This window comes from Xiphophorus hellerii, chromosome 8, assembly GCF_003331165.1.
Source record: "Xiphophorus hellerii strain 12219 chromosome 8, Xiphophorus_hellerii-4.1, whole genome shotgun sequence".
Classification (NCBI taxonomy): Eukaryota; Metazoa; Chordata; class Actinopteri; order Cyprinodontiformes; family Poeciliidae; genus Xiphophorus; species Xiphophorus hellerii.
Window position 1 is genome coordinate 12,668,584 of NC_045679.1, and position 11,517 is coordinate 12,680,100.

General features: G+C 38.1%; 1 protein-coding gene across 1 annotated transcript in view; it reads left to right on the forward strand.

Annotated features, from left to right (window-relative positions):
* Positions 1-10,066, forward strand: part of bcr (BCR activator of RhoGEF and GTPase) — a 71,333-nt gene extending 61,267 nt beyond the window's left edge. The window contains exons 9-23 of the mRNA XM_032569995.1: positions 302-423; positions 1,190-1,355; positions 1,446-1,565; positions 2,817-2,892; positions 3,117-3,221; positions 3,440-3,514; positions 3,683-3,780; positions 4,747-4,878; positions 6,680-6,739; positions 6,934-7,043; positions 7,692-7,831; positions 8,069-8,203; positions 8,365-8,470; positions 8,913-9,075; positions 9,377-10,066. Of these exons, the coding sequence (XP_032425886.1) occupies positions 302-423; positions 1,190-1,355; positions 1,446-1,565; positions 2,817-2,892; positions 3,117-3,221; positions 3,440-3,514; positions 3,683-3,780; positions 4,747-4,878; positions 6,680-6,739; positions 6,934-7,043; positions 7,692-7,831; positions 8,069-8,203; positions 8,365-8,470; positions 8,913-9,075; positions 9,377-9,466 (1,698 nt within the window). The 3' untranslated portion in view covers positions 9,467-10,066. The remainder of the gene's footprint in view (positions 1-301; positions 424-1,189; positions 1,356-1,445; positions 1,566-2,816; positions 2,893-3,116; positions 3,222-3,439; positions 3,515-3,682; positions 3,781-4,746; positions 4,879-6,679; positions 6,740-6,933; positions 7,044-7,691; positions 7,832-8,068; positions 8,204-8,364; positions 8,471-8,912; positions 9,076-9,376) is intronic.
* Positions 10,067-11,517: the final 1,451 nt, after the last annotated feature.

Genomic DNA, 11,517 nt, shown 5'->3' on the forward strand with positions numbered 1-11,517 from the left:
ATGCACTTTGAGCTGTAATGGCAATGAAAGGGGGTTCTACATTCAATTAACTTGTGGGTGTCAAATATATATACTATATTATATTTGTAAAAAATTGAAAACCACACTTCTGTTTCCTTCCACTTCACTTATGTGTGACTTTGTGATGGTCAACACAGGCTTTTGGCTGTAACTTGACAAAATTTGAAAAAATTGCAGTTTGTTGAGACATTGTACCTGACTTTTTTATCAGTCTCCTATGCTACCAGAATAGTGCTGATCCCCCTGCTGATCTAAACGATGATGTCTGTCGCTGCTGTAGAACCGCCAGCTGCTGAAGGACAGTTTCATGGTGGAGCTGGTGGAGGGAACCAGGAAGCTGCGGCACGTCTTCCTCTTTACTGACCTGCTGCTCTGCGCCAAGCTGAAGAAACAGATTGGAGGGTAAAGAAAACAGTTTGTCTTTGCAAAGATAGAAAAAAAACCTCACAGCTATTCACCACAACATTGACACAGATGATATAGGAGTTGGAAAACTGACTCAGGAAGTTTTTAATGGACCAATGCAGGTTATTCTTTCACAGTTAAACGTGCCATCGTATGGAAGTTGGTGGTATGAAACCATTTCAACATAATTATAAAAAATTAAAAATATGTGTAAAGTAAAATTAAAGCAGAAAGGATGAGTCTAGAGCAACAGCTTGGTATATTTACAAAAAGAGAGCACAGTGAAAGATGAGAGCGATGCCTGATCACTGCATTCTTTTAGTGATCAAGAAAAATGGCAACACTCAGGCATCCAGAGCAGAAAGAGGAAATTAACCTGCTAAAACAAACAAATATTTTTCAAAGTTAAAAATGTTTTAAGACTGAAATATCTACAAACAATACAAACCAATGATTAAGAGAACATTATTCAGTAGAAAATATAAAGGATATGTTAAGCGAGCAATTACATGCACTTACATACTAGATGATGTTGCAAAAAAACCATCTGCATCACATAAAGCAGGAGCCAAATCGTGATTTCCACCACAGATGGCCAATGAGTCCAATATGGACTCCAAAATGCCACCAAAGCCTTACACTAGTAGTCATCTGTATCAATTATCCTGCTTTATTGATCCGTCTCCTGCTTTTAAACCTACTTTGTATCTACTTTACTTTTATTTCTGGACATTCTAACTTTCCTCTTTCTGATCCAATGCAGTAAAAATCAACAGTACGACTGCAAGTGGTACATCCCCCTGACTGAGCTGACCTTCCAAGGCCCCGAAGACACAGAGCCCCTCACCATTCCCCAAGTCCCGGACGAAGAGCTGGATGCCGTTAAGGTCAAGATCTCACACCTTCGCAGTGAGATTCAGAGGGAAAAGGTCAGTCGGAGGACTCATTCCTAAATACTGATGATTCTGAGAATCTGAATTTTTATGAAGCAATTCATTATTTTTGCTTTGGATTTTCAGAGAGCCAACAAGGGTTCAAAAGTAATCGACCGACTCCGGAAGAAACTGTCGGAGCAGGAGTCTTTGCTGCTACTAACGTCTCCCAGCATGCCGCTCAGATTGTTCAACAAGAACGGAAAGGTGAGGATGCCACCATTATGATAATGTGCTCAGATTCTTCAGTCTTTTCTAAATCGTTCCCTGCATGTTCTTTGTATTTCTTGTGTCTCTTATTTAACCGTTGCCTTCCTGAGTCATTCAGGTCCCAAAAATAAGTCAGTCACAAGTTTCAAATCCTTTCTAGCGCTTCTTTAAGTTCACTAATGAACAACCCGACTAAATTTGGAGTTTCCCTTTTACTAATTGCTTGATCTTCCATTGTTACACTTTCGTGTTTCAGATCTTCAAATACGTTTCATCATCAGACAAAGCTGCTTTGATTAAATACAGAAATTAGTTTTTAAGCAACTGTTTCATTTTACTTGGCTCGAAACAAGAGGGTTTGAACAGTCTGTTTAAAGTCATGGCACTTTGACTAGGCTACTATAAAACCTTTTTTTCTCTTTTTTCAGCCAATCATAGAGAGAATTGCTCGTGTGCTTTGAATCATTGTCTTGCAGCATATCTCAAGTCCACATGAGCTTTTCATGATGAACAGATATTTTCTCTCAAGATAATCTGTTACAGACCCAAAATCTTGTTTCCTTAAATTATGGCTATTTTAATTATGGCATGTTTAACTGGAGGTACGTTGTTTTTTTTTTTTTCAATGCTCAGAGTTTTGCAGCAGATGAAATCGGCACACTTTCCAGGAAGTTCCACTTTGTCTTTGTGTCTTTTGTTAGTGGTTTTCACTTGGGAACTCTCTCTTAGATGCCATTTTTGCCCTGTCTCTTTCTCATCGTTGAATCATGAACTCTGACCTTAACTGTACCAAGAGAAGTCTTCAGTGCTTTAGATGTTGTTCTGGCTTCTTTTGTGACCTCCTGGGTGAGTTGTAGATGTGCGCTGGTTGTTACAAGATTCTCCTGAAAAGGTACTCCACCTTTTGCATGTTTTCTCCGTTTATGGATGTTTATGCCTAGGGATGCTTTGCTGCTTTTGAGATCTTTAACCTCCATCTTGTCAGACAGTTCCTATTTGAGTGATTTTGTGATTGTGATATTTTGTCAGTAACCAGACCTGAGTGCGACTAGTGAAATGTAACTCAGCTGTAGTTAACCATAGCATTTTACTATTTTACTAAGGTTATCTTTTTCTGATGTTAACATTTGTTTGATCTAAAAGATTTAAGCATGGAAAATAAAATCAAAAGCAGGTCATATACATTTTCCCAGACCTCTGTGTTTTCTTATATACTCTGTTTGTGTGTGTGTGTGTTTGTGTTTTCAGAGTTACAGCTTCCTTATTTCTTCTGACTACGAGCGTTCAGAGTGGAGAGAGATAATCAGGGAACAGCAGCAGAAATGTGAGTGTCGAAGAGATGTCCTCCAGGCATGTCCTGTCTGATCCACTTAAAGAAAAACATACCTGCTTCCCACATCACAATGTGCAATGCATGTTTAATTAAACATTTAGAGCAAATCCTGCTTTTTAAGCCTATGACTAAGACCCCATCTCACATTCCAATATGACATGTTTTTGATATCCACTGACATTTAGATACCATTTATTTACCTCTGTGTCTTCAAGGTGTTAAAACGCCCTCACTGACGTCCATGGAGCTCCAAATGTTGACCAGTTCCTGTCTCAAACTCCAAACTGTCCACAACATTCCACTTAGTCTGAATAAAGAAGGTAGGCTCCTTCTATTTGTACCTAAATGTAGGGTTTATTTGTGCATCAGGAATGAAATTATTACAAAAACAGCTTTAAATTAAATCTTCTCCACAAGCCGGCATTGCTTTTGCTCTTCCCCCTCCGCCTGAATCGACTCCAGAACAAACAGAGATGTGCATGCTTTTCTAATCTGCCCCCGCTGACATCCTTTTCCAATCTCTCTGCTGTTTTTCCAGAGGATGAATCCTCTGGTCTCTACGGGTTTCTGAATGTAATCGTCCACTCTGCCTCTGGCCTCAAACAGAGTTTAAGTGAGTCACTCAACTTCAGACTTAGCAAAAAGCAAAAAGCTTCTATTAATTTATTGTACTTTTGTGGTTGAAAGAAATGCAACCAAACATTCCCTGTGAGCATACAGAGTTCCCTTTTTTTTTTCTTTTTTATGTGTAATTTCTTCACCATCACCCTCTTTCTGCCAGATCTCTACTGCACATTGGAGGTGGACTCGTTTGGCTTCTTTTTAAATAAAGCAAAGACGAGAGTCTACCGATACACCACTGAACCCAAGTGGAACGAGGTAAAATCCAGAACAAATACCCACACTAAATCTGTACTAGTCTCATTTTATGACTGTAGAATTTTATGCAAATATCCAGCATTAATGAACCATTAATGTTTTTTTTTTTTCTTTTACTCAGCAGTACCCACTTAAAACACTTTTTCTTATGTGTGTTTTTATGCTGCTTCTCATATGTGTAGCATCTGTTGTTTTTATCGGTTAGCTGTCTGTTTCTGAGTAGCGAAAAGATGTCTATCAAAAACCACTAAAAGGATAATCTGCCCACCCACACAAATATAGAGGAAATTAACTACTGCAAATAGTTATTATTGCATACAAGCTGGTGGATATTGCACCCTCCAGTCATTGGCAACCCCTGGTAAACATTTATGAAACATTCCTATATCTATTTGATTGAATTTATTTAGTACGTGAAAAATGTCCCACATGAGAAATTATAGTTTTGATCAAAATCACTGATGTCACAATCATTTCCACAATTACCAAAGGCTTTAAAAGAAATGTGGCTGAAGCTTGTATATCAGTTTTTGCCATTTGATTGCAACTCCAGCACATAAAATAGGACCTACTGTAAGAGTGTGGACAATTTGAAGAGATTGTGCAGCGTCTATGTGCACACCAAGAAGAGTGCACTCATAATGCCACTGCTGACTAAGGGAAGAGAGAGTTTAGAAAAATATTAGATCCTCTCTGAGAATTCTGCTTAACAAAGTGGAAATAATATGAACTAATGAGGATCTGCAGCACAAGATGACTCACATCTGTCCAAAAGCTAAATGAACCGACAGTGTGGATCTCAGAACAATGTGCAAACCATATGTAGAGCATTACCTTACATAATTGCAAGGAATGTCGCTCTGCTGTGGGCAGTAAAGGGACAATATTTGTAATTTTTGTCTCACTGTTTCATCTTTCATGCAAACATTGTTTTTCTTTTTTTTTTTTCCTTCCTTTTACCCAAAGGAGTTTGAGATCGAGCTGGAGGGCTCTCAGACCCTGAGGTTGCTCTGCTATGAGAAGAGCTACAACAGGACCAAGCTGAACAAAGAAGACGGAGACAGCACAGACCGCATCATTGGGAAAGGACAGATCCTGGTATGACATGACGTCACCCCCCGTTACGATCTGCAGACTTACCATGACTCAGTATTGATCGGGAGTTATGTCATCTCCTCAGCTGCAAAGCATGAAGCACACATCGATTTGACAGTCATGCACGATGTAGAAAGATGAATATTAGTGTGTTATTGCAATAGATAGTCCAACCTGTGTAGCAAGTAACAAATGTCTGTCAGTTCAGCAAATATTTACTCAGGATGATTTTTTTTGACAGACAAAAAGCTGCCATTTTTGACCTTTTATCCATTGTTGTGCTGGCAGGTTTAGCTGTCAAAAGTCAAAACTCCGGTATCCTGACATTGATGGCAGATTTAAGGTGTCATTGATAAGGTTGCCAAGAGAACATCAGCCCAAATTCATCACTGTAAATTAGCAAACATAAAGATAAAAAAAGACAAATATTATTCTCTTTTTGTGTTTCTAGCAAAATAAATAAAAGATCAAAAGCTTACCCAGAGCAAAACAGGTTTGTTTCTGTTAGTTATGGGGAAACAGTTTTAATCTGAGCTTTCTGTATCCTGTTTGATTTGGTTAAACTGCAGCAGAAAAGTCTGATTCCTTGGCTCAAAAGCTCAGTGACATGCTCCCCCTAGTGGCATCTTTTCAGTAATTCTGAGACCTGATCCTGTCTTAATGGGATGATGTCATTGTAAACCAGCTGCCAGAGATGATTGACAGGATTTTCACAAGTCTGAACAAATGATATCTCTTTTATTTGACAGAAATTCACTTATTTTTATCTGTTGCTGTCATTTATATGTGGTTCACGTTGTTTACATGTTAAAATTACCGTTATTTGCTGGAAGAGAATGCCCAGTTTTCTCTGTCTGCAACAAAGAAAATCAGAGCAAAACAACGGAAAGCCTGACAGGTTGCTTAGCATAACGCAGATACGAATCATGCAACAAGTTATATCCATATGTTTGTTTTTTAGTCAAGATCCATTCATGTTTCTGTTCATGATCATTAGTTCATTATCCATCTATCATCTATTATCTATCCATCTACTAATTATCTCTCCGTCCATCCATTCTCTATAGTCCTTCTTCACTGTTTATAGGCTCACATGTGCTATATATATAAAATTGTAGTTGAGAAAAGGCCCCACTAAATCCAATAGTGTTGTGTTTTTTTACTGGAGAAAATTGAAATCCACACCTTAAAACATTTAAACAGAAAAGCTGCTCTCTTTTTAAATGAAATGCAATTCTGTATAATCAAATTGCTCAAAGTACACACTCAGCGGTACAAGATTCATTTATGAGAAATGTGATCCGATTTTGTACGCAACCAGAAGAGGCTTTGGCAACATCAACATTCAGTCTTCTGTGTGTCTGCTCATATTCTGCATCATCTCAGTTGCACCAGTTTGTGCTGCCCCAGATCCAGTTGGCTTATCAGATCTGTGTGGTTATGATTTTAGTCTTTGGAAATAAATCATATTTGGTTAATCTTATATCTGGAAATGCAGTAAATGAATGATATCAGCAACCACCTACTGCATGTAGAGGGTGGATCTTTGCAGTTGATGTCATAGTTTTATGCATTACTGGTTCTCTAACCGATCTAGACGCAAACAAGTGTAAACCAGAGTGCGTAAACCAGTAGAAATTAGCAGAAATGAATTAATAAATAAATGATCAACTACATTTTGACTTTTTCAATTTTTCCCTAACCTCATGTACTCATATGGTATCGAATATTTTTGTCTTAAAAATAACAATTAATTACCATTAATTTTGTAATAAAAGCTGTGTATTTTGATTATTCCTCTCAGCTTGATGCTCAGACTCTTCAAGGCAAAGACTGGCAAAGAACAGTTATTCCTATGAATGGGGTGAGTGTGACAGTTATTCTTCACTTTCATCCAATCCATTTTACTCTGAATATTATTGTTTTGGACTTTTTCTAATAATATCATTCTTTAAAACAATATTTACTTGAGATTCTGCAAAGTTGTCATAAATGAATTTCTGATTTTTATGACTGCTTCTCACTTCTAAACTTGTAAACATTTTTTTTTCCTGTCAGGTTGAAGTGAAACTGTCTTTGAAGTTCACCAGCAGAGAGTTCAGCCTGAAGAGGATGCCCTCAGAGAAACCCATGGGCGTGTTTGGAGTTAAAATCTCCACAGTGACCAAGTGAGTTAACGTTAGAAAAATGGAGTAACGTTGTGTTGAGAAAAAACAACCTTCTGTATTATACTACGATATTCTTGCTGGTATACCTCAAGTCTAACTTGTCTTCTTTTCTGTGCAAGACAAATGCTAGCTTTGTCTTTTACTATCAATTTCACTCTGTTAAAACCTACTAGTTAACTGGTTTGCCTTTTATTTAACTGATCATGTTAAAGTTTCCTAACCAGCACCTTATTTTAATTGTCCTTGTTTTTGTATTGGACAATATGTCAATCTCTCACCACTATTAAGCTAATATAACCGAATAAGTGACTGTTGTTTTTTTTATTATCAATTTTCTTCTTTTTTCCTTAGACTTAGCAACCTACAATGTTCTCAAGAAAAAAAGGATACATTTTGTTCAACATAGCAAGTTATCCATTCATCTATTTGACCTTACTCCATCCATCCATCTCAAAGTTTTTATTAATACACTGAAATGGTATGAAATAGGACAGAGAGCTCTGGAAGTCTGGTAAAAGTAATTTTGAAATAAAAAAAATGTGTAGGAACCTTCACCGTCCAATAAAACAGAGTTCAAGAATAAAGAAGAAAGTGATTGGAAGTAAATTGTTGTAAATTGTCAAAGTGTTTGTTTTTGTCCTGATCCAGACGGGAACGCTCCAAGGTGCCCTACATTGTCCGTCAGTGCCTAGAAGAGATAGAGAGGAGAGGCATGGAGGAGGTGGGAATATACAGAGTCTCAGGGGTGGCCACTGATATTCAGGCTCTGAAGACCGCCTTTGACACCAGTAAGTCCTGCATCAATCTATGTCCTAAGCTTATATGATCTGTATACTGCTGTAATGGTATTCAGTGTGAAGAGGAGCCATTAGCTTTCTATACTCAAAACCCTTCAAAGGTTTCATTGCATAAACGATCTTAAACAATGTATTTGCATTTCCTTATCATCATTTTAGCAACACACATCTTAGCTCCTGCCATCCGTTTCCTCTGGCCTTTACTCATTTCTTGTCTTCCTCCTGCAGATAACAAAGATGTGTCTGTGATGATGAGTGAGATGGATGTTAATGCCATCGCTGGAACCCTGAAGCTGTACTTCAGAGAGCTGCCTGAGCCCCTCTTCACAGATGAGCTCTATCCTAATTTTGCAGGTGGCATCAGTAAGTTACCACCCACTGCTTCTAATTTATTTAATTATTGCTATTAAAATTGAGCTGTTTCAAGGTAGTTGTCACACATTGCTTCTTGAAGAATTCAGCCGCATGCAATGTGTGAAAGAGTCACATGAATTGTTGCTTTGTGTTCCTTTCCTTCTGTTCAGCCCTCACTGATAGTGTTGCCAAAGAGAGCTGTATGCTGAACTTGCTGCTGTCACTGCCAGAACCCAACCTAGTCACCTTCCTTTTCCTTTTGGATCACCTCAAGAGGTACGAAAGACATGATACTATAGTTAGTACCTGGGAGATATTCAGACATACAACTCCATTACTGGCCTTAGGTTTCAGCTAATGTATTTTTGTTTTTTATGTGTATTTTAAACATATTTACATAACCATTTATAATATCAAATACATTTATTTTGTATTCATTTAAAAAAAAATTTTCCCAAATGCTGATCTTATTATACAAACTACTTCTCAGTTCTCCAAGTGTTTAATTTTGCCTCATTGTGTATTTGCGTTTAAACTCTCTGCACCTGGTTCACTGATTTCTGCGTCAGTTTATGCTTTTGAGTTCTCAAAACTCTTCTGCAGTTCTCTTTTCAGTAGTTTCCTTTTGAGGTAAACTCAAACAACCACCGTAGGCAACAATTCATCATGGTTTGACATCATTGGCACCAATGTCACTTGTTTGTTGTCCTCTCCCCAGGGTGGCAGAGAAAGAAAGCGTCAACAAGATGTCTCTGCACAATCTGGCAACCGTGTTTGGGCCCACTCTGCTAAGGCCGGCAGAGAAGGACAGCAAGATTCCTTCTAACCCCACTCAACCCATCAGCATGGGGGACAGCTGGTCCTTGGAAGTTATGGCACAAGTGAGCTAAACCCAGCGCCACTCTGTCCACTCCCTCTCCAATTTTGTCATTGACGTTCTGTCAGAAATAAGCAGCTAATGCTGAGTTTCAACAACAATACTTCTGAAACGTTGTAGAGACAGTGTAGCCATTCTTTAGAGAATATTGGGTAAAATTTCACTATAGGGATACAATGCCAAAATATGGAACAATGAGTTATTAAATTTAGGGGCCAAAAAGACAACTGTAATGGAAAAATACTTTTCAAGAGTTTGTATCATGTTTATTTCTAATTCACAGCTTTTGTCTCCTGTTGTTTCAGGTCCAGGTTTTGCTGTATTTCCTGCAGCTGGAAACCATCCCCACCCCGGACAGTAAACGACAGAGTATCCTCTTCTCCACTGAGGTGTAGCGCTTACACAGACTGTCTGCTCTGAACTCATTCTAGCAGAGGTGTAAAAAAGGGGATGGACACTGGCTCAAAGTGAGCCCACTGTAGTGTGTTTTTAAATTGACTTGGAAGGATTGTCTCTACAGAACAGAAGATGGCACCACTCATTTCTGAAGCTCAGAGGATTTGAGTTCATAATTACACACATCATTATCCAATAGTTAGTATGATTCCTGGTACCTGTAGTTATTCACCAGGTGATCTGCCTTTGTCACAGTTTACTTTTTTCTTGTCTCATAAATGAAGACGTGTTAAAATTCAGTACGTCTTTCTTGACTTTCATGTTCTTTTACACTGCGGCATTGTACTCAAGTTTGCATTTATTTTTGGACAATCATTAAGTCTTGCAAAACACATTATTCCATCTCAAATGTTTTTACACATCCAATCTCTTACATCATTCTCGGTGCATTATTTCAAGATAGACGGGACTTTTTTTTTTTTTTTTTAGCCTTTTAGTCACCATTTTTTTAAAAGGCAATGAAAGCCAACACCTGATCGTGCTTACAACATAAACAACATAAATTCAAGTTGAGAGCTATGACTTGAAATGTGTTGGGGGGGGGAGGGGGAGAAAAAAGAAAGAATTTAGTTACCCAATCTTTTTTCTTTCCAAACCCGAAAAAGCAGATTTATTTGGTCATATTTTTATTTGATCTCATTTGTTTCTTAAGGTAGACTCCAGCCTCAATGCACAGGAAGCAATATATTTTCTAATGTAGGAATTGTCGAAATGTTCGTCTTGTTGTGACATAGGACATCTTGCCAAACTGTTTTTGTTGTTTTTAGGGGATAAAATGAGGCATGTACATGTTTGTAATCTTAAAGTTGTATTTTGTTTGAAAGTTGTTACTATTATTTATTTTGGGGGGTCCTGTTGAGGAAAACAGTATTTTTTTTTTCTTTATGAAAGTGGTAGGTTTTAGCCTCGACCTTCCTGTAAAAGAGCAAGACTTCAGCCTTATTTTTTTTTTTTTTTTACCCCTCCAGGGGGTCTTTTGTGGGCTCTAGTGTCCCTTATGTGACAGTGGGCTGACAGGAAACAGGGAAGGAGAGGGGGGAAGACATGCGGCAAATGTCGTCGGGTCCGGGAGTCGAACCCGCGACGGCCGCGTCGAGGACTCAAGGCCTCCAAATACGGGTCACACTACGCCACCACGGCACGCCCCAGCTTCAGCCTTATTTTTAACAATAGTCCCCCGTGAGCTCTCCATTTAAACACCATTATTATTATTATGAAGGTAACGCAAGCATTGTAGTCAAATTCTGTATGCTGCTGTTTAAAAGGCACAAGCGTCTTTAACTGCTGGTGTCTCTTGGCGGATTCGTCTCGCCTCCAGAGACGTCTGTCGCCTGTCTAGTGTAGACTTTATGCAACAGTCATAATACAGAAAATTCATACAAATCATGTAGGAGATTATGTTTTTTTGTACCATTTAATCTGTGGCAACAGAAGTGCACTCATACAATATTAAAACTACTGTATAAGAATTTAAGTGGCCTGACAATTCTGTGTTTATGTCCAGTGAGAAATACCTTTGTTTTTTTATACCACTCGTTACCCTTTTTGCTATTGTAAAGGTTTCCCGGTGGCAACGGCCATGGCAAAGCTCATAACGTTCTTTGTTACTGATTTAACATGCAGGCATGTTTTATTATTTTATTGAATTTGTTATGGATGACTTTGTATTCAGACTTGATCTGGGATATCGTCAGTTGTTTTTTATTCTATTTTCTTGCACTCCTAAAACATATCTTTTTAGCCAGAGGGTTAGAGTTAGATGATGAGGGTTAGGATTAGATTTCTGTATACACCAATCAGCCACAACATATAAACCACAAACTCATTATTGCCATATTTCAGGCTAATATTGGGCATTAAATACATGTTTGCTTTTAATGCCTTAATCTTGAGGATTTAATAGACCTTTTCTGAGCCATGATAGTTTGTGTCGTAAGTGACATGATCCTTGTAGTTTGGATGTTTTCAGGTGTAGAAAACCATCTGCTTT